Source organism: Artibeus jamaicensis, unplaced genomic scaffold, assembly GCF_021234435.1.
Source record: "Artibeus jamaicensis isolate MK-2021 breed Jamaican fruit bat unplaced genomic scaffold, CSHL_Jam_final contig_374, whole genome shotgun sequence".
In the NCBI taxonomy this organism is placed as follows: domain Eukaryota; kingdom Metazoa; phylum Chordata; class Mammalia; order Chiroptera; family Phyllostomidae; genus Artibeus; species Artibeus jamaicensis.
The window spans coordinates 996,440-1,018,722 of NW_026521808.1; the positions used below are offsets into that span (position 1 = coordinate 996,440).

Genomic DNA, 22,283 nt, shown 5'->3' on the forward strand with positions numbered 1-22,283 from the left:
CATTTGTGTGTGTGCACATATAAACTTTTCTGATCTTCCTTCTCTCTATATCTTATACATGTCAAACAAAGGTTGATAGAGGTTATAGGATATTGAGGTGGATGGTGTCTGAACTAGAAGAGGAATGAGTATCCCCTAGAGATGGGTGCAATAACTGACGGAACATGTGGTCTCCTGTTTTAAGGAGTGCTTTTTTAAAGTAGATTTTTCCATCTGAATCGCTTGGGCAGGAACGCGGGGGAGGGTCAAGGATTCCTTCTGAGTCTTTTGTTGCTTAACAATCAGCTTAAAATCAGTATCCCAAAAAGCCTATTTGCGGGTAGCAAAACTTCAGTTCCCCTAAGAACCATTTGTCTGCAAACAATCAAGTGGAACAGGGAGGTCAAAGAGGAGGCAATGCTTTCCTTACTGCCTAACTACATACACGGCAGGTGCGGATAACAGGTTTGGGCTTTCGGTACCCAGGACCAGCCCTTTTGACCCGACTGGTCACGGGTGGGGGTGAAGGCAACAGGGGACAGTTCCGTACTGCACTGCACTCTGTATAGGTCACGGGGCTCCTTCCGCGCGCTCTCTCGTGGTGCGTCTACTGGCCACTCGGCCGAGCTCTTGTTCGAAGGGGCTTCCCGGTTTTTGCTGCCTGCTTCCCCCACTGTCTCTCGCCGCGGGCGGTGGCGCCCGTCCCCTCCCAGGGGGGCGCGGCGGCCGGAGGCGGGGGTCGTGGCGGCCGCACGGGGCGGCGCTGGGAGGGCGGGCGCTGGGCCCGCCCCGTCGGCATCCCTGGCCCGACTTCCTCCGGCCGCGGCCGGCCGACCCAGCTGGAGGAAGCAGCGGCGGCGGCGGCCACGATGAGTTCGGGCGACGCAGTGTGCACCGGCTGGCTCGTCAAGTCTCCACCCGAGAGGAAACTGCAGCGCTACGTGAGTAGGGGCGCTGCCCGCCCGCACTCTCGTTCTCGGGTCCCTACCCGCGGGGGAGCCCCGGGGAGCCCCAGGGTTCTATGCGCCCCCAAAGCAGCTGCTCCCAACGCTCGGGGCTGCAGGCAAGGCCGATCCACCGAAAGCGAAATCGCACGTCGAGCCAATGTCCAGCAGGCGGGCAGGGGCCCCGTGACTCTTGGCTTGCGGGGGCCGGCGGCTGCAGACCGCCGTTCACCCTATCACCCTAGAAGAGGAAGGCGGGTTGGGGCTGAGGCACCAGGCACCATTCTCGGTGCAGGAGCGGCCAAGGAGACATCTCTAGTGCCCTGTCTCTGGAGAGGGGTGCCCCTGAGTTCCATTGCCCGGCGAGTAGAACAGGGCAGGGGTTAGAAAGAAGCACAGAGGAACGGGGCCTGCATTCCTCTTGGACCGTAAGGAGTACTCTTTCGTATAACTGTCATCGGACACTCCTATCTGGAACCTTCCACAGAGTATAACTCGTTTCTCATGCTGTCTCTTCTCAGCTTTTTCTTTATGCTGACACGTTGCTTTTTTTTCTAGTACCAGCAGGAACCACGGACTTTTGCTAGTATGAAATAAGGGACACTGGGAAGAGCACATCTTCCTACATATTGCATTACCATTTTAAATGCACTGCCCACAGCTCAAACGTTCATTATCTCCATCAGCACCCTCAGTAAGGTCTAAAAAACATTCCACTTGAAGACTTGATTGCTACTGAGTGTTCTTCATCCATTAGGAAGAACCACTTCAGCCCTCAGGGATTTGCATATAAATAGATATTAGGGCTTCTTGCTGTTTTTAGGCTGGGAGTAGCTTGATGGATCCATCTTGTTAATAATTCCCAATTTCTCTGCAACTCCAGAGCAGGGTGCTAGCAACAAACACACTCATGTCTGCTCTGCTCCACAAAAGCCCACCCACAAGTCTCTTGTTTATGGCACACTCCCAAACTGGTGTCCGAGTTTCAGCCAATTTCAGCAGTGTTTTGGTTCCTACATTTATGAGGCACATACTGTGTGGAAGTGGAGGAGGGTGGGATTCTAAGAAAACTTTAAGCATGTATGTATCCTTCCAGAATGTGTGACACCAGCCTTTCCTGAGCACACAACTGACTGGGGCCCCCATTTCCACTGATCCTAGGCTAGACAGTATCACTCTTAGGAATCTTTGGGAAGGTTTTTTTTTCTTGTTTGTTCTGCTGAGCAACATTTTGCAGGAATGTTCTACTTATCATATAGGTGTTACAGATCTATATATACCAAGATTTCTCAGGTCAAATACCAATGTGTTCCTTCATCATTTTTGTTTTGAGTCCCCAAGTCCGTAAACACGAGGTCCAGTATTTCTCAGCCTCCGAATCACCCAGCTGCTTCTCTAAAAAACACCGAAGTTGTTTTGAAGACTCATTCATATTCAAATGAAGTGAGAGACAAAAGTGTGCTCCCCAGGACCTTCCTGGGCAGGTGAGGGTTTGTCACAGCATGGTGCTTAGGAGGCCAGCCCAAGGTGCTATCCCTTGTTGCCCTTTGGAATGTGAGACATTTTAAAGGTTCACTAGATATTTTCTGAGTGTCACTTATTCTTAGATTACGCAGAAAGATGGTGAACCTGGAGGGCAAACTTTACGGTCGATTTTTTTCCAGTCCCGTTTTGTGTCTTGTCCTGACCGCACTGGCATGGGAAAGTTTTTCAGTATTTCATCAACATTGGGAAGGCATGAGTGTGTGTACCTATTATCAAACGTGTTTCACTCTTTTTGGTTGCAGTGAAGGTGTGGCAAGTGTGGACTTTTCACAGCTTATAGGTAGGTAGGTGTTTGGGGCATTGTGATGGTGATAGACGCGACTTCACACATGAGTATCTAGATGTCATCTTATCAACATTTCGAGACATAAACATTGACCTTTTAGCTCATGATTGGGCCTTTTTTCCCTAATTAGGGTCATACGCTTAGTCAATGCTGTTTGGTTGAAAGGTGTCTGGAACACACCTCAGACTCCCCTTCCTCTCATCTCTAGGTTCTACAGGAATCCCTTGTTGCCACTAGATGGCGATTGTGTGTCAGTTCAACGGGGCAAGGACAGCACTATTATTCACAGCCAGCTTTAATTAAGATCTTGTCCTGTCCTCCCTTTAATTGAGTGCCAGCTCTGAACCAGGCCCTGTGTCACCAGCTAGAGATACAGAGCAAAAAAGACTTGATTCCTGACTTCAATAACTCCACAGTCTTAACATTTGTACCACAATAACATAACAAAGTAAGTTTGTCACACAAAGGGCAGTAACTCAGTTCTTTGTGCTGCCAGGTCAACAAGCAGCACTCCTTTAATGTTTGTTAAATTACAAATGGAGCCTCAGTTTGTTTTCAGTGAAGTCTTTCAGTCCAAGGTAAGCTTGTCCTTCATCCTCTTGACTCCATGAGCCAAGGCAATCAGAAAGTTATTTTTATCGCTGCTCTTTGAAAAGATAGTTAATTCTTTTCTTTTGTATTTTTTGTTTTGCAAGTGATATTGGGACATAGTCTTGTAAAAATTCAAACAGTCAAGGAATAAATAGAGTAAAAAGTGAAAGACCCTCTTTAATTTTCCTCCACATCCTACCTTTTCCATACACCCCTCCTTACTCCCCTCCCCTCCCTAGGGATAACAACTGTTAGCAGTTTGGTGAGTATCATCCTAGAAAAATTTCTACAAAAGACATAATTTTCTTTCTGCACACATGAGATCATACTATAAAATTGTCCTACAATTTTCTTTTTGCGCAACAATCCTGGACATCTGGTTAGTGCATATAGATCCACTTCATTCTGCTAAAACATTGCCTAATATTCCTTGTAATAGATGTAACATAATTTAACAGTTGGCCTATTAATGAACTTTTGCCTTGCTTTATTTTCTCAATGTTAAAGAATGCTGTAACAGCAATGATAATAAAATGATAATAACTCAAATTTGTTGAATGGTTGTATGTACCAGACCCTGTGCTTCTGTTATCGTTTGAGTCTTCAAAGCAACATTAAGAGCCCAGGTACTGTTATCTTTTTATCTCTGCATGCAAGTTCTTTATTGGGGATATAATTTGCAAATATCTTCTACCAGCGTATAGGGTTTTTTCATTCTATTTATAATATCTTTTTTATAAAGATTTTATTTATTTATCTTTAGACGGGAAGGGAAGGAGAGAGGGAGAGAAACATCAATGTATGGTTGCCTCTCATGCGTCCCCTGCTGGGAAATGGCCTGCAACCCAGGCATGTGCCCTGACTGGGAATCAAACCACAATCCTCTGGTTCACAGGCCCGCATTCAATCTACTGAGCTACACCAGCCAGGGCTATAATATCTTTTCTAGAGCAAAGATTTCAAATTTTTATTAAGTCCAATTTATCAATTTTTTTATGGACTATACTTCTAGTGTCAAATTTAAGGATGCTTCACCTAGCCCTAGACACTAAAGATTTTCTCCTATGGTTTTATTTCCTAAAAATTTTATGTTATATTTAGAGCAGGGGTGTCAAACTCATTGATAAATTTTCACAGGGGACCAAATCAACCTCATGGTTGTCTTCAAAAGGCTGGATGTAATTTCATCTCCTGAACAGTTAAGGAATAGTTACATTTATACAGTCCTGAAATTATTTCAGCCCTTTGAAGGCAAGCATGAGGCTGATGTGGCCCCTGGTGAAAATGAGTTTGACATCCCTGATTTAGATCAATGATCTACTTGAGTTAAATTTTGTAAAAGGCATGAGGTATATGCTGTGGTTAATTTATATATATATATATAAGGCATGAGGTATATGCTGTGGTTCATATATATATACATATATATATATGTATATATATATATACGCACACACACACACATGTGATTTTATTTATATTTAGAGAGAAGGGAAGGGAGGGAGATAGAGGGAGCAAAAAATCAATGTGTGGTTGCCTCTGGTACGCCCCCTGCTGGGGACCTGGCCTGAAAACCAGGCGGGCAGTCAATCCACTTAGCCACACTAGCCAGGGCTATCAGGTGATTTTAAATATTATCTTTGTATTCTGAAACCTTGATAAACTCACTAATTCTAGTAATCTTGCTTATAGTTAGAACCTGCAGTACTGTCAGTATAGAAATGATGAGAGCAGTCATCCTTGAATTTATCCAGATCTTAGGGGGAAACGCATTGTTTTTCACATTTATTTATTCATTTGTTCATTCATTCATTCATTTATAGAGGGGAAGGGAAGGCGAAAGGGTGGGAAACATCAATGTGTGGTTGCCTCTTATGTGTCCCCTACTGGGGACCTGGCCTGCAATCCAGGCATGTGGCCTGACTGGGATGTTTTTTACCTTTTAAATATGTTTTCTGTAGGTACCTTTTTTTAAGTTGAGGAAGTTCCCTTATATTGCTAGTTTGCTGAGACTTTTATTGTGAATTGGATTTTGTTAAATACTTTTCCTGCATCTATAAAAATAATATTGTCCTGGCTGGGTGGTTCAGTTGGTTGGAGCATCATCCCATACACCAAAATGTTCTGGGTACCATATCTAGGTTTTGGGTTTGATCCCCCATCAGGGCATGTATTGGAGGCAACTCATGGATGTTTCTGTCATATTAGTGTTTCTCTTATTCTCTCCCTAAAATCAATAACATATCCTCGGGTGAGGATTTTTAAAAATATACTTTTTATTCTTCATCTGTGACTATGGTGAATTATTCTGATAGATTTTTGCATGTTCAGCCAGTCTTGAAATTCTGGGTTAAGCTTCACTGGATTGTATTTGGTTGGCCACAACGTTCATTTAGATTTGTCCATACGATGGCTCCAGTAGTGCTTAGGTGTCTTTAGCTTCATTCGGGACAATTTTGTTAGATTGTATTGTGACAGCTGTCATATCAGTGTGCATTTAAAAAAGTTATCAAATTGGTAAATGTGCTGCAACCATTTTAATATTGAAAATGGGAGAAAATACACAATGTTTTGGTCATATTATGCTTCATTATTTCAAGAAAGGTAAAAATGCAGCTGAAATGCAAAAAAGAAAAAGATTTGTGCAGTATATGGAGAAGGTGCTGTGACTGATCAAATGTCAAAAGTGGCTTATGAAATTTCTCAGTACTGTTGATACTTTGGCCAAATACTTCTTTGCTGTGGGGTGTCTTATGCATAGAAAGATATTTAACAGCACTCCCCGCCTCGACTCACTAGATGCCAATAGTGGGAGACAGCCGGCATACTCAAAATATTGAAATCAATGAAATTATTGGTGAAAATGAAAAATGTGTGTTTTATTTTATGGAAAAACCTAAACAGACTTTTTGGCCACCCCGATAATATATTATCCTTTCTATATACTACTGTGTTTAATTTGTTAATATTTTGCTGAGAGTATTTTTGTCTTTGGTATATTGATCTGTAATTTTCCTCTTTTGTGCTATCTTTGTCTGGTTTTGATATTAGCATCATGTTGGCATGATAAAATGAGTTGGGAAGTGTTCCCACCTCTTCTGTCTTCTGAAGGATATTGTGCAGAATTGGTATTCCTTCTTCCTTCAATGTTTGGTAACAAGCACCATTATTTTTTAGGCCAGTTAGATGGGTTAGCAGTTTATTACATCAAAGCCATAATTTACTTTAAAAGTTCCTCAATATTACTTTTTAAAATTGAATTTATGGGGGTATTATTATTTCAAAAAATTCCCCATTGAGGGCCTACGAACCAAACAACCATGGTTTGAGTCCCAGTCAGGGCACATGCCTGGGTTGCAGGCCAGTTCCCAGCAGGGGATGCACAAGGGGCAACCATACATTGATATTTCTCTCCCTCCTTTCCCCTCTAAAGATAAATAAATAAAATACTTAAAATATATACATATATATTTTAAAAATTCCCCATTGAAAGTATCTGGACCTGGGCTTTTCTTTGTGAGGTGGTTATTAACTATTATTTGTATTTCTTTAACCAGGTATAGGGCTATTCAGGTTCTTCATAGTTTCTTGAATGGGCTTTGGTAGTTTATGTTTTTCAAGGATTTTCTCTGTTTCAGGTCTTGAATTTATTGGCATGAAGATGTTTATTATATTTGCTTATTATCCTTTTAATGTTTGTAGGATCTATAGTGATGCCTCATCCTTCATTTATGATACTGTAGTTTATTTCTTCTCTATTTCCCCCCCTCTGACCAATCTGGTTAAGCTTTTACCAATTTTTACTGATATTTTCTAATAACTAGGCTTGGGTTTTATTGGTCTTTTCTATTGATTTTTTTTGCTTTAAGTTTTATTGATTTATCCTCTTATCTTTACTATTTACTTTCTTCTGATTGCTTTGGGATTAATTGTATCTCTTCTTTATCTACTTTCCTCAGGTGGGAACTTAAATTACTGATTCGAGATTTTTTCTTATCTTTCAATTTATTTTTTCTAAGATAAACATTTAATACTATAAATGTGTCAGCACTGCTTTAGGTGCATCCCACAAAATTTGATATATTGTGTTTTCATTTTAATTTATTTTAAAACATTCTTTTTAAAAAATATTTTATTTATTTATCTCTAGAGGGGAAGGGAAGGAGAGAGGGAGAGAAATATCAGTGTATGGTTGCCTTTCATGTGTCCCCCACTGGGACCTGGCCTGCAACCCAGGCATGTGCCCTGACTGGGAATCGAACCTCTAACCTTTGGTTCTCAGGCCCATGCTCAATCCACTGAGCTATGCCAGCCAGGGCTAAAATATTCTTTAATGTCCCTCTGAGATTTCCTATTTCATCCAAGGGTTGTTTAGAGTGGTTTAAAAATTAATTAATTAATTAATTAATTAATTATTTAGAGAGGAAGGGAGGGAGAAAGAAAGGGAGAAGAAAAGAGAAACATCAGTGTGTGGTTGCCTCTTGTGCACCACCCCTTTTTGGAGACTTGGCCTGCAACCCAGGCATGTGCCCTGACCAGCAGTCGAACCAGTGATCCTTTGCTTCACAGTCTAGTGCTCATCCACTGAGCCATATACCATACCAGCCAGGACTAGAGGGGTTTTTTTGTTTGTTTAATTTCAAATATTGGGGGATTTTTCTAGATATCTTTCTTTTATTTCTAGTTAAATTCAGTTATGGTCTAAGAACAAACTCTGTATGAGTTCTATTTAAAATTTGTTAAATTTATATTATGACCCACAATATATTTTCCTTTGGTGAGTATTACATGTGCATGTGAAAGAAAATGTATATTCTTGTCGGGTGGACTGATCTATAAATACTAATTAGATTAGGTTGGTCGATAGTATTTTTAAAATGAATTCATTGGGGAGACGTTGGTTAAGAAAAATTGTATAGGTTTCAGGTCTACAATTCTATAACACATCATTTGTATATTGTATGGTCACCACCCCAAGTCAAGTCTCGTCTCCTTCCGTCATCATTTATCCCATCCTTACCCTCTTCTACTTCCTCTCATCTCCCTCCCCACCTTCTCTCTGATAATCACCATACTGTGGTCAGTCTATGAGGGTTGTTTTTTTTTTCTTAATCCTTTTATCTTTTCTACTCAGCTCCCCTCCTCCCTCCCCTCTGACAGCTTTCAGTATGTTCTCTGTATCTGTGAGTCTATTTTGTTTATTAGTTTATTTTAGATTTCATATGAAAATGAAATCATTTGGTACTTGTCTTTCACTGGCTTATTTCACTTTGCCATTGCAAAGGGTAAGAATTACTTCTTTTTTACATTGAGTAAATGTGCCACAGCTTTTATTTTTGCTCATCTACTGATAGACACTTGGGCTGCTTCCAAATCTTGGCTATTGTAAATAATGCTGCAATGAACATAGGAGTGTATATGTTCTTTTTTAGAGAGAGGGGGAAGGAGGGAGAAAGAGAGGGAGAGAAACATCTATGTATGGTCACCTCTCACATGCCCCCTACTGGGGGTCTGGCCTGCAACCCTTTAATTCAAAAGCTGGCAGTCAATCCACTGAGCCACACAAGCCAGGACTATGTTCTTTTTAATTAGTATTTTGGGTTTCTTTGGATATATCCTCAGAAGTGGAGTTGCTGCATCAAAAGGCAGATACATTTTAGTATTTGAGGTGTCTCCATACTGCTTTCCACAGAGGCTGCACCAGTCTGCGTTCCCACCAACAGAGCAAAAGGGTTCCCCTCTCTCCACATCCTCGCTGGCACTTGTTGTTTGTTGCTTTATTAATGATGGCCATTCTGACAGGTGTGAGATGGTGTCTCATTGTGCTTTTAATTTGTATTTCTCTGATGATTAGTGACGTTTATGATCTTTTCATATGTCTAACGGCCATGTGTATGTCCTCTTTGGAGATGTGTCAATTCAGGTCCTTTGACTATTTTTTTAAAAGATTTTATTTATTTATTTACTTTTTAGAGAGAGGGAAAGAGAGAGAAGCATCAATGTGTGGTTGCCTCTCAGGCGCCCCACACTGGGGACCTGGCCCACAACCCAGGCATGTGCCCTACTGGGAATTGAACCAGCAACCCTTTGGTTCACATGCCACATCTCAATCCACTGAGCCACACCAGTGAGGGCTTTTGCCCATTTTCTTTTCTTTTTTTAAAATAATTAATTATTTTTAGACAGAGGGGAAGGGAAGGAGAAAGAGGGAGAGAAACATCAATGTGCAGTTGCCTCTTGCACGCCCCCAACCAGTTACCTGGCCTGCAACCCAGGCATGTGTCCTGACCTGCGCCAACTGAGCCACACCAGCCAGGGCTGAAGTATACTTTTCCTTAACAAATGTAACTACCCAAGTTTCTTTTGATGTGTGCTGGCATGATACCAAGCCATTCTTCTTTTTCCATTCATGTACTTCTAAGCTAGCTTTGTCTTTATATTTAATGTGAGTTTCTTATATACAGTATAGTTCTACCCTCTTTATTTTAATTGTTGTAATCAGTTCATTCACATAAAATGTGATTATTGAAATGTTTAGATTAAAATCTATCTTGCTAGCTGTTTTCTATTTCTATCTATTCTTTGTTTTATTTTCTGTTTTTGCTTTGTCAGGATAATTGAGCCTTTTTTTATTATTCCATTTTATCTCCACTATTAACTTATCAAACATAACTTTTAAATTTTTATTAGTTTCCCTGGAGTGTAAAGTATACATCTTGAATTGATTGCAGACTTCCTTTAAATAATATTATACCACTTAATAGTGTGAGGACTTTACAACAGTACTTCTTAATTTATCCTTATAAATTCTGTGCCATTATCATGTATTTTACTTTTATTTACAATATAAACACATGGTAGATTGCTATTAATTTTGTTTTAGATAATCAGTTACTTTTTCAAGCAATTAAAAATGAGGAGAAAAAAATAAAATTTACTTTGTTTATTCTATCTAGAATTCTTTATTTCTGTAGGTAGGTTCAACTTTCTGTCCATTGTCATATTCCTTCTGTCTAAAGGACTTCCTCTAATATTTTATGTTGTTTATATCTGTTGGCAATGAATGCTCTTAGTATTTGTCTAAGAATTAGCCTTTGGGTTTTTTTTGAAATTTTTAAGATTTTATTTACTTCTTTTTAGAGAGGGGAAGAGAGGGAGAGACACATCAATGTGTGGTTGCCTCTTGCACGCCCCCTACTGGGGGCCTGGCCCACAACTCAGGCATGTGCCCTGCCTGGAAATCAAACCAGCTACCCTTGGGGTTAACAGGCTGGCACTCAAATCGCTGATCCACACCAGCCAGAGCTTAACCTTCAGCTTTAAAAATATTTTCACTGGGTGTGAAATTCTGGGTTGACTTTTTCTTTCAGTGCTTTAAAGATGTCACTCTTTTATCTTCTGTTTTTTATTCAGGATAGAGGCCGATTGTAAAAGCTTCTTTCTCAATGTCGGCATGACCTTCACCTTTAGGTCTCCTTTTTGTGTTTTCAATGTGTTTTAGTTGTCTCATTTATTCTTTCTTTCATTTTTCCTCTTTTCTGCCTTGTTTTGGATTAATTAAAAATTTTTTAAGATTTTATTTATTTATTTATCTTTAGAGGGGAAGGGAAGGGGAGAAGGAGAGAAATATCAATGTATGGTTGCCTCTCATGGGTCCCCTGCTGGGAGCTGGCCTGCAACCCAGGCATGTGCCCTGACTGGGAATTGAACCACGATCGTGTGGTTCACAGGCCCGCGCTCAATCCACTACTGACTTACACCAGCCAGGGCGGATTAATTGAATTTTATGATTCCATTTTGTCTTCTTTGTTTGCTATACCTTTTTGTGTTTATTTGTAGTGGTTGTGTTAGAGGTTTGGTATATATCTTTAACTGATTACAGACTACATTAAAGTAACTTTACTTTCAAATGGCAGGAACAATAGTACATCTTTAGATCTTTCCTCAGGACTATGAAAGTCTGCTGTTCTGCCATAATCTAGTCTTCTTTGACTGTTTGGTAAAATTCACCTGTGAAGCCATCTGGTATAGGCTTTTGTTTGGTTGTTGGGAGCTTTATGACTAAAGCTTCAATTTCACTAGGTGTAATCTGTCTATTCCTAATCAGATTTTATGATTCTTCCTGATTCAGTTTTGGAAGATTGTATATTTCTAAGTATTTATTCATTTCATCCAGACTATCCAATACATTGGCATGTAGTTGTTCATAGTAATTTCTTACAATCCTTTATATTTCTGTGGTGTCAGTTGTTCCTTCTCTTTCATTTCTGATTTTACTTGATTTGGGTCCTCTTTTTTTTCTTTATGAGTGTGGTTAAAGATTTGTCAGTCTCATTTATCTTTTCAAAGAACTAGCTTTTGGCTTTATTGATCTTTCATATTGTTTTTAGACTCTGTTTCACTTATTTCTGCTCTGATCTTTAGTATTTTTATTCTACTGTATTGGGGCTTTGTTTGTTGTTTTTCTATTTCCTTTAAGTGCAAACTTATATTATTTACTTGACATTTTATTGTTTCCTGAGATAGGCCTGTAATGCTATGAATCCCTCTTAAGACTGCTTTTGCTACATCCCATAGGTTTTGGGTTATCTTAAATTTTTCATTTGTTTCAAGTTATCATTTGATTTCATCCTTGATAACATTTTCAACCCATTTATTGTTCAGTGACATGTTCTTTAGCTTTTATGTCTTTGTGTGTTTTTTCGGTTTTCTTTTGACTGATTTCTAGTTTCATACCACTGTGGTCAGAGAAGATGCTTGATATGAATTCACCTTGGCAGGGTCTGGTGCCTACTGAAACCTCCCTTTGGATATGTCACTTGTGAAGCTAGTTGGATCCTGCTGTGATGTTTTCTGAAGCTTGTCACTGGGTATGTTGGTTCTGGAGCCTTTTGGGAGAGACTCGGGTACAGGTCAATGTCAGAAGCTGCCTGTGACTGGCCCTGGGCAACCCGTTTAGGGCTAAAATTTGTGGTTGCGTCTGCTGGGCCTTGATGTGCATGGGAGGGACCAGGCTATGTACCAAGGCTGGCTTCCACCAGCACCGAGTCTGGCGATAGTTCAGCATAAGGTCCAAGACACTCCGAGGTACACCTCTCTCTCTCTGTCTTTCCCTCCAGGCTACTTGTTAGGCTTAGTCACTGAAAGAGCCTCCGGGCATACACGAGTTGCATGAGGAGAGTTCTCAGTGAGTCATCAGGCAGGGGTGAGTGGTTTTCACCTGACTGAAACAGGTTCAGTCTCAATGCCAGTGCTGAGTCTGAGGCCACTCAGTAATAGTCCCAGGGTACACCAAGTCTAGCTGCCACCTGCCAGGTGCCCACAGAGCTTTGTAGGATGTCGGTGTCATGAGAAATCATCAGAGTGAGGCCACCAGAGTTTATCATGCCCAAACAGACCAAGATTTGGCTGTATGAAACAGGGTTCTGTACCAGTTAGGTGTACAAGGGAAAAATGCCCCCCTCAACCTAGAGCCACACAATTCTGTCTGTCCCAGATTCTTCCTGGAGTCCAAGCTCAGCAGTGCAGGCTGCTGGGAGTCAGGAGGGTGGGGCTGGTGGATTTCCTGTAAGGGGAGCACAGGTCAGGCTTGGAGGAAGGAGGGAGGAGTAGCCCCTGTCCCAGAGCCACACAACTCAGTCGGGACACGCCCTGGGTTTGCCTGCACCTCCACACCCCTGCCTAGGCCACCAACTCTTCAGCAGGGTATGAGCTGACTCCTCAGGAGGGTATGAGCTGACTCCTCAGGAGGGTATGAGCTGCGCAGAGTAGGGTGTCAGGAAGTCTGGAGGGTGTGGCTATTGCACACCCACCCCCAGGCTGATGCTGTAAGGAGGGGAGTGCTGCACTCAAGAAAGATGGTGTCTGCAGTGTGGGAGAGGCCTCAGCACAGGGATCCTGGTCGCTGTCCCTTCAGCTCTCTCCCCAGAGCCACAAACCCCAGTCTCCCCTCATAGGACTCTCTAGTCCACATCACAGTCCCTCCACTGTAGCCCAGGATAGGTGGCTGTGAATGAAATTTTGTGTTTTGGCCCTTTAAGAAAGTGCCTGTGCCTGTGTCTCTAGCAGACACCTCTCTGTCCCTGGTGGACAGAATCCCTGCTGATTTTCACAGTCGTGTGGGCACCTTTTCCTGGCTCTGGAGCTCTGGGTTGGGGAGATGGGTATGGCATTGAGACCCCACGCTCCTCAAGCAGAACCGTTACAGGTCGGATACCCCTTCTGTATCTCAGCCGCCGCCCCTGGGAGCAGGGCCATCCCTTTTTGGTCTTCGCCCTTCCTACCATTCTTGATGTGGTTTCTTCTGTAAATTGGTTATTACACTTCTGTTCAGCTAGTTTTCAGTTGAGTTTTCAGGTTGATTGTTCTATATTTTTAGTTGTAATTCCAGTTTGGTCTTGGGAGGAGGTGAGTGTACCTTTCACCCAGTCTTCCCCCAAGAATGTCTTTTTAATTGATTTTAGAGAGAGAAAAAAAATGTCATTTTGTTGTTCCACTTATTTATACACTCAGTGGTTGATTTTTGTATGTGCCCTGACCAGGGATCGAACCCACAACCTTGCCATATAGGGGTGATGTTCTAACCAACTGAGCTACGTGGCCAGGGTCTCCCAAGCATGCTTTTGAGTTACTCTTCTGGTAGTGAATGTCAGGAGGTCCAATGACTTTTGCTCTTTCTTCTCTCACAGCCATCGCTTCACAGGCCAGAAGGCTGATGGTGGGGGGCTAGATCAGTTGTCAGTGATATCTGTTCCAATAACACATTCAGGAACCGCTGTAGACCCATTGATCCTACTCTGAAGTGTGACTAGGTGTCAAAACTCCATTTGTCTGTCACCTGTCCTCCCTAAAATATTCTTTCAGGAGATACTGCGGTATATTGGAAATCTCTGGTAAATGTACCTATATCAATACAGTTAGCTTGATCTAATAGTATATTCTGTCTTCCTTGGGCTAACATTCTTAGAATACATTCCCACATATTCCAGAGGTTTTTAAAGAGAGCTCTATTGAGGTGCACACACCTATAAACTATAGAATCCATCCATTGTAAGTGTACAGTTGTGTGATTTTTAGTAAATCTATAGCTATGCAACCATTACTACAGTCCGGTTTTAGACCATATCTGCTCTCTCAAAAACTTCCCTTGGCCTATTTGCAGTCAATTCCCACTCTTTCTTCTAGCCCTGGGAAAGAACTAATCTGTTTTGCTTTTTTTTTTTTTTTTTTTTTAGTAATTTGATATAAATAAAATAATAGAATATGTGGTGTTTTGTGTCTTGGTTCTCATAGCCTTGACCACACAAGAGCTGGTGCTGTTTCTGAAACTCACTGAAGGTAGACACTGAGGCCATCGATTTGAGACCTTTCTTATTGTCTGACATAGACAGTTAATGCTGCGAATTTCTCCCTTGGCACTGCTTTAGTGGCATTCCATAAATTCTGCTGTGTTGTGTTTTCATTTCTATTCACTTCAAGATATTTTCTAATTTCCCTTCGTATTTCCTCTGTGACCTATGTGTTATATTTAGTTTTTAGTTCTAATTTCATTTCATTGTGGTTAAACAACATACTTTGCATGATTTTAGTCCTCATAAATTTGTTGAGACTTGACCTAGTACATGGTCTATGTTGGTAAATATTCTGTGTGTACTTGAGAAAATTTTACAATTTGTTGTTGTTGGGTGGAGTGTTCTATAATTGTGAATTAGGTCACCTTGGTTAATAGTGTTGTTCAGTTCTATATCCTTTTAGATTTTCTTCTCTTACTGATTTACCAATTACTGAGAGAAGGGTATTTAAATCTAAGATTAAAACTGGGTTTGTCTATTTCACCTTGACGTTTTATCAGTTTTTGCTTCATACATTTCAGAGCTCCATTAAGATTTGCATACACATTTAGGACTGTTATTTTATTTTGATGAAATAACCATTCCATCATTATGAAGTGACCTTATTTATTTGTGGTACTATTCTTTCCTCTGAATTCCATTTTGTCTGTCATGCAAGGTCATTGAAAAGGTTTATTTTCTAGGACTGGTTTTTGACACCAAACATTGCTTCAGTCAGGCCTCAGACAGGAATACAGAAGCCACACCAAGTATTCAACAGATAATTCAACATAGTATGTGGTTTACGCAGGTGTTAGAGACCTGAGAGAGCAAAAATGGGGCAAGCAGATACTAGTAACTATAGAAAGCAACGACTATTGTAAGAGGAACTTGAGCTTAAAAGTGAAGAATAACATGACCAGAATGTAGGCACTTGGAGGAGGACTACTTGTAGCCATATATCCATTGTTCCAACTTCTGGTGAGGCAGGTGCTATGCAGTTAGTACTGGTACCTCAGAGGGGGCCTAATGGAGCCAGCCCCTGGAGCTGGTGCTATCTTCTGCTACTGCAGAGATTCAAATGGATGTTGAAAGTCCCTTCTCCCTTTTTCATGCCTTGGAGTCTTTTACCAGTATTTCCTCTTAGCTGAACCCAACAGGAAGACAGCTAGCAAGGGAGTCCTAGAATTGTGGTTGGTAGAGTCCCAGTTCCAGAATTAGAGGAGACTGTAGACGGGTGGTCTCAGGGTTGAGAAATAATAGAAAAACAACTGGTATAGTCCAGACCTCCTCTCCAGATATGTCCCAAATTTTCTCTCGTACTCACCTTGTGTGTTTTTGCTGAATGTTATGAGAGAATTTCTCAGGTCAAGCTTTTAGCTCACTGATTTACTCTAGTTGTAAACATTCTACTGTTCAGCCCATTGATTGGTAGGCGTGTCATTTTTAATGTCGAAGAACGGTTTCCTTTTCGCATCGGCCTGCCTATCTTCTATGGGTATCCCAGCATCTAGTGCGAATTTTCCCTTGCATATGTATTATATCCTGGATTCCTCCCTCACATTCATTCATATACATAATGAGAACAGGTTTTTAGAAAGAGGGAACAGAAAATGTAAAGACCCTGAAGCAGAAGGAATACATTTGCCATATTTGAGAAAGAGCTTTTTGAATTTGGTTTCATATTCTTCAAATGTTTGATGATTCTTGGTTGCTGGCTCATGTTCATGTTTGAGGCTCTAGATCAGTAGTTCTCAATGGGTGTGAGGTTTTGCCCTTCAGGTAGGGATGCCATATTTAGGGGAAAAAAAAAACAAAAAACAAACCCAAAACAGTTAAATTTCCATTTCACATAACAGAAACATATTTTTTTACAGATTTTATTTATTTTTAGAGAGAGAGTAAGGTAGGGAGAAGGAGAGGGAGAGAAACATCAGTGTGTGGTTACCTCTCGTGCACCCCTTACTAGGGACCTGGCTTGCAACCCAGGCCTGTGCCCTGACTGGATATCAAACTGGTGACCTTTTGGTTTGCAGGCCAGCACTCAATTCACTGAGCCACACCAGCCAGGGCAAAATATAACTTTTTAATATATATGTTAACCCTATCCCCAGGAGATATTTGACAATGTTAGGAGAAATTTTTATTGGTATGTCTGATAGGGAGATGCTACTGGCATCTAGTCCTACAATGCACAGGGCAACCCTCATAGCAAAGAACTTAGCCCAAAATATCAGTAGAAACAAGAGTGAGAAATTCTGTTCTATGTTGAACAGTGAATTTCTTCAGCTGAAATGAGAGTCCTGTTGAAAAAGATATGTTTTAATTATAGGAGTCTGTTTTTTGTTTTGGTGAAGAGGAAGGCCAGAGACTAGGGTTGGCTGGTTTGTCTTCTGGGGTGTGGGCTCTTATAGCAAATGGAAATCTCTATGACTGAGAATCATCATCAAGGAGGCTTTGCCACCACAAGTCCCATCTACCCTCAGGTCTGTTATGGGATCAAGACAATGGAGATTCTGTGTTTTGTCCAGCGTTTCTGGTCAGGATGAAAAGGACAGCCTTTGTGACTTTCTAGATTCTAGGCAGAAATGGTAACCCCTTTGTTTTTTCTGAGTTTCAAAAACTCTTGTTTTATTACTTTATGTCTCCTTGGTATTTATTCATTTCTGATCTTTTGACATCTGGATGGTCTCAACCTCTGAGTTATATTTAAAGGATATGTTGAGAGTTTCAGATTTACACAGCCACCATTACTTTAGCAGTTTCATTTGTAAAAACTTTTATTTCTCTAGTTGTTATTCATATTAGAGTACAGTGAAGTGAAGGTATAACTTTATTGTATAGTTGATCAACTGATCCAACACCATTTGTTGAATAGTCTTTCTTTCACACATATGTTCTTTGTGTGTTGCCAGAGAGAGTGTATTTTAAGAAATATATGCACATGATTCAAAATGTAAGCATATTAAACTACATAAAGTGAAAAATAAGTTTCTTTCCTTCTCCCTTTCTTCCAGTTGCTTAGTTTCTCTACACAGCTGCAGGCATGGGAACCAGCTTCTTGATTTTCATATTTATTGCAACATTCTTCATAATTTCCAAGATATGGAAGCAACTTATGTGTCCATCAATGGACGAAGGATAAAGAAGTTTTGGTGTATTATACAATGTAATATTATTACTCAGCCATAAAAAAGAATGAAATCCTGCCATTCGTGACAACATGGATGGACCTAGACAGTATTATGCTAAGTGAAATAAGTCAAAGAAAGATAAATACCATATGATCTCACATGTGGAATCTAAAAAAAATTAGTGGTTGTTTGAGGCAGGAGATGGGGGTAGACAAAAAGTGAAGGGGGTCAAAAGGTACAAAATTTCAGTTATGAAATAACTAAATTGTGAGAATGTAATGCACAGCATGGTGACTATGGTTAACAATACTGTATAGTATATGTGAACGTTGCTAGGAGAGTCTTAAAAGTTCTCAGAAAAAAAGGAATTTATTTTATAATTTTCTCCATGTCAGTAACCAGAGATCTTTATTTTTGACAACTGTATAATATTCTCATGCGTGGCTATACCACATTTATTCAACCAGTTCCCTATTTGGACACCTGGGTTCTTTCCACTTTTTTGATATTTACAACCAGTGCCACAACTAATAACATTATCATTTTGTACATATGCAGGTATATCTGTATGATTTTCACAACTGGGATTTCTGGGTCTGTGAAACTATAAATTTAAGAGATATTACTGAATGCCCATTTGCATTCTTTGTTTTTTAAAGATTTTATTTATGTATTTTTAGAGGGGAAGGCGAGAGGGAAAGAAATATCAATGTATGGTTGCCTCTTGTGCATCCCCCACTGGGAACTGGGCTGCAACCCAGGCGTGTGCCCCAACCAGGAATCAAACTGTGATCCTTTGGTTTGAGGGCCCACACTCAATCCACTGAGCTACACCAGCCAGGGCCCCATTTGCATTCTTACCAGCAATGTAAATAGTGCTTTGCCAACAGAATGTGTTGTCAGATTGTGAGATTTTGGTCATCCAATCATGAGAAATGCCTTCTGTGTAATTTTAACTTGTAAGTCTTTTATGCAGAGGGAAGTTGAACATTTCTTGATATTTTTGCTTATTTTCCTGGAACATATGTGGTGTTCCTCTATCATTGGTCTTTTTAGTCTCAATTTCTGGGAAGTGCTTAGTCCTTTGTGAGAAGAACTGTATATAATTTTTCCCAGCTTGTTATTTGTATTTTGACTTTGCTTATGTTATTTGTGTGGGTGTACAACATATATGCATTAAATGTGTCAATTTGTTATTTTACAGCTTCTGGAGTCTCCGTCACATTAAGAAGGCCTTTTCCACTCCCCGGTTTTAAAGGAATTCATCTATGCTTTCTTTTAGCACTTATATGGGTTTTTTTTTAAGATTTTATTTTTATTTATTTATTTCTCTTTAGAGGGGAAGGGAAGGAGAGAGGGAGAGAAACATCAATGTATGGTTGCCTTTTGTGGGTCCTCTGCGGGTAACTGGCCTGCAGGGAACCAGCCTGCAACCCCGGCATGTGCCTTGACTGGGAATTGAACCGAGATTGTCTGGTTCGCAGGCCCGTGCTCAATCCACTGAGCTACACCAGCCAGGGTGGTTCTATTTTCTACATTTAGATTTGTGATCCACTTGGAGTTTATCCTGGTGCGATATTATTGTAAATGAATCTTTCTCTCCATTATATCTACTAATTGGCTGTTTGTATACATAAGACTATTGATTTCTGTCTTTGAGTTCCTTTGAAAACATAACTTGAGCCAAAACTTATTTGCCAATGCTTTGTCAGAGTTGTAACCTCAGTGTAGTGAGTGTGATAGAAAAGGGGAAGGCAGGAAAGAAAATACAAATTGGTGTGTTATCGAGTTGGCCACAGCTTCAGGAGAAAATACAGCCAGTTATTGAGTTATTTGGATCTATTTGGACAAGCTGAATAGAACCATTACACCTTGAAATCTTTCGTAACTAGGAAGGGAGATAAATTTATCTGCTAATCAATCCCCTTAGGGTTTCTGTTTCTCACTGACCCTCGAGGCAGCCACTGGGAAAGCCAGATCCCATATTGTGTGGCATGGTGTCTCATGTAAATTCAGAAGTGGTGGAAGGAACTAAAGTATTGAAAGGTTCATTTGGGTTTGGTCTAGGCATAGGAGCTGCAGTGGCTTCTGCCATGGCAGACGTGATTGCAGCTACACCAGAGCCCAGCCTTTATGCAGGGGGGCCAAATCAGGCAATATGGGAGGACTCTTAGCAGGGCCCATGGCTCTTCACCGAGCAAGCAACTAAGGCCTGGAAGGCAGGTGGGGCCAAAGTCATCAGGGATGCACAAAATTGGGTCCAGTATAGTTTCCACATGCTAATATTCTGTGCTCTCACCTTTGAACTTTATTACGTTCGTAATAGTTTTTCCAGTTGATAATTTCAGGTTTCCTGGGTATACAACCATGTCTTCTGAAACAGAAAGTTTTACCACTTTTTTTTTCAGTTCTTATATATCTCATTTTTTTCTTTAGTCCAAATGTGTTGGTTAACACCTCAATGTGAAACAGTATTGATACCAATCTTATTTTGATCTTGACTTTTATAAGCATGCCTTTAATGTTTTCTTGTTGATGAAGATATTAGAAGTTTATACCAATTGAAGAGCAGTTCCCCATTTCCTTCTCCCCTGTACTCTGGCAACCTCCACGCTATTTTCTGCTTTTAACTCTGATACCTCATGTAAGTGGAATCACGCAGTATTTGTCTTTCTGTGTCTGGCTTATTTCATTTAGAATAATGCCTTTCAGGTTTATTCATGTTGTCACAAATGGCAGGATTTTTTCCTTTTTTAAAGCTGCTGAATAATATTTCGTTGCACAGATCTTTCACACCTTTATTTATTCATTCATTCATTGATGAATACTTAGATTGGTTTCATACCTTGGCTATTGTGAACAATGTTGTAATGAACATGACAGTGTAGCTATCTGTTTGAGATACTGATTTCAATTCTTTTTAGTATATACCCAAAAGTGGGATTACTGGGTCATTTTGGTATAAAGTTTCAGTTATAAAAGATAAATTAGTTCTAGAAATCTACTGTACAACATAGTGCCTATAGTTAAGAATAATGTATTATGCAATTAAAAATTTGTTAGGAGGGTAGACCTCATACTGAATGATCTGAACGCTTAACGCATACACACACACAAAGAAACACAGGCAAACTTTTGCAAGCGATTTGTTTTATTACCCTTATTGTGATGATTTCCAAATTGTACATATTACATGCAGTTCTTTGTATGTCAGCTATACTTCAATAAAGTTGTTCTTAAAGAAAAATATTGATTTGGGGGATGGGAGAATATTTTTTCATGTTTGTGAAATATTCCACTGATATCAATATTGTTTCTTTTTTCATCAAAAGTCACTGTTGAATATTATATAAAAGATTTTTAGCCCTGGCTGGTGTAGCTCAGTGGATTGAGCGTGAGCCTGAGAACCAGAGGATTGCAGTTTGATTCCCAGTCAGGGCACATGCCTGGGTTGCAGGCCAGTTCCCAGCAGGGGGACGCACAAGAGGCAACCATACATTGATATTTCTCTCCCTCTCTCCTTCCCTTCCCCTCTAAAGATAAATAAATAAAATCTTTAAAAAAGATTTTTAGCATTACTAGTGGTGGTAATGTGACTTTTTCATTGAAAATAGCAAAGTGGTACATTTTTTAAAAAATAATTTTTCTTCTCTATTTTTTAAATTTTATTTATTGATCTTTGGAGAGAGGGGAAAGGAAAGAGAAAGAGAGGCAGAGAAACATCATTGGTTTCCTCTTACACACCCCCCACTGGGGACTTGGCCCACAACCCAAGCATGTGCCCTGACTGGGAATCCAACTGGCGACCCTTTGGTTCGCAGGCTGGCACTCAATCTACTGAGCCACACCAGCCAGGGCACAATACATTCTATTAGGAGGTTATCTAGCATTGAACCATTTTTACATTTCTGGAATAAACCCCAGCTAGACAGGGTGTGTGTGTGTTTGTGTGTGTGTGTGTGCGCGCGCGTGCATGTGTGCCTGTGTATGATTATGCATGCTAATAATGTATATTGGATTTTTGGATCAATATTTATCATTAAGTTTGCTCTTTGGCTTTAAATTTGGCTTTTTAAATTTCTCTACAATCATTAGCAGATTTTGGCATAAATGTTATACTTGGTTCACACAAAAATTTGGAAGTTTACTATATTCTAGAATATTGTAAGTAGAGCTGGAATTATCAGCACTTTAAAATTTTGGCAGACTCCCCCTACAGTTTATATCTGGAGCTTTTTGTGTGTGTGTTTAGATCTTTTTCAACTCTATTTCTTTTATGGAAATTGATCTGTTTAGTCTATCTCGTCCTGAGCCAGTTTTGTAAATTATACTTTTCTTGGAAAAGTATCTGTTTCATCCTGGCTATCAAATTCATCTACATATAATTTTACAAAATGGTTCTTATGAGTTTTGGATTTATTTTAGTCTTCCTGGAGATATTTCTTTCTTGTCATTGTGATTTTGTGCTGCCTCC

At 40.2% G+C, this 22,283-nt stretch overlaps 1 protein-coding gene across 3 annotated transcripts in view; it reads left to right on the top strand.

The window, feature by feature from the left end:
- Positions 1–607: 607 nt before the first annotated feature.
- Positions 608–22,283, top strand: part of GAB3 (GRB2 associated binding protein 3) — a 96,619-nt gene continuing 74,943 nt past the window's right edge. For all 3 annotated transcript variants that reach the window (XM_037151576.2, XM_037151568.2, XM_053664502.1), the window contains exon 1: positions 608–920. In XM_037151576.2, the coding sequence (XP_037007471.2) occupies positions 849–920 (72 nt within the window). In that variant the 5' untranslated portion in view covers positions 608–848. The remainder of the gene's footprint in view (positions 921–22,283) is intronic.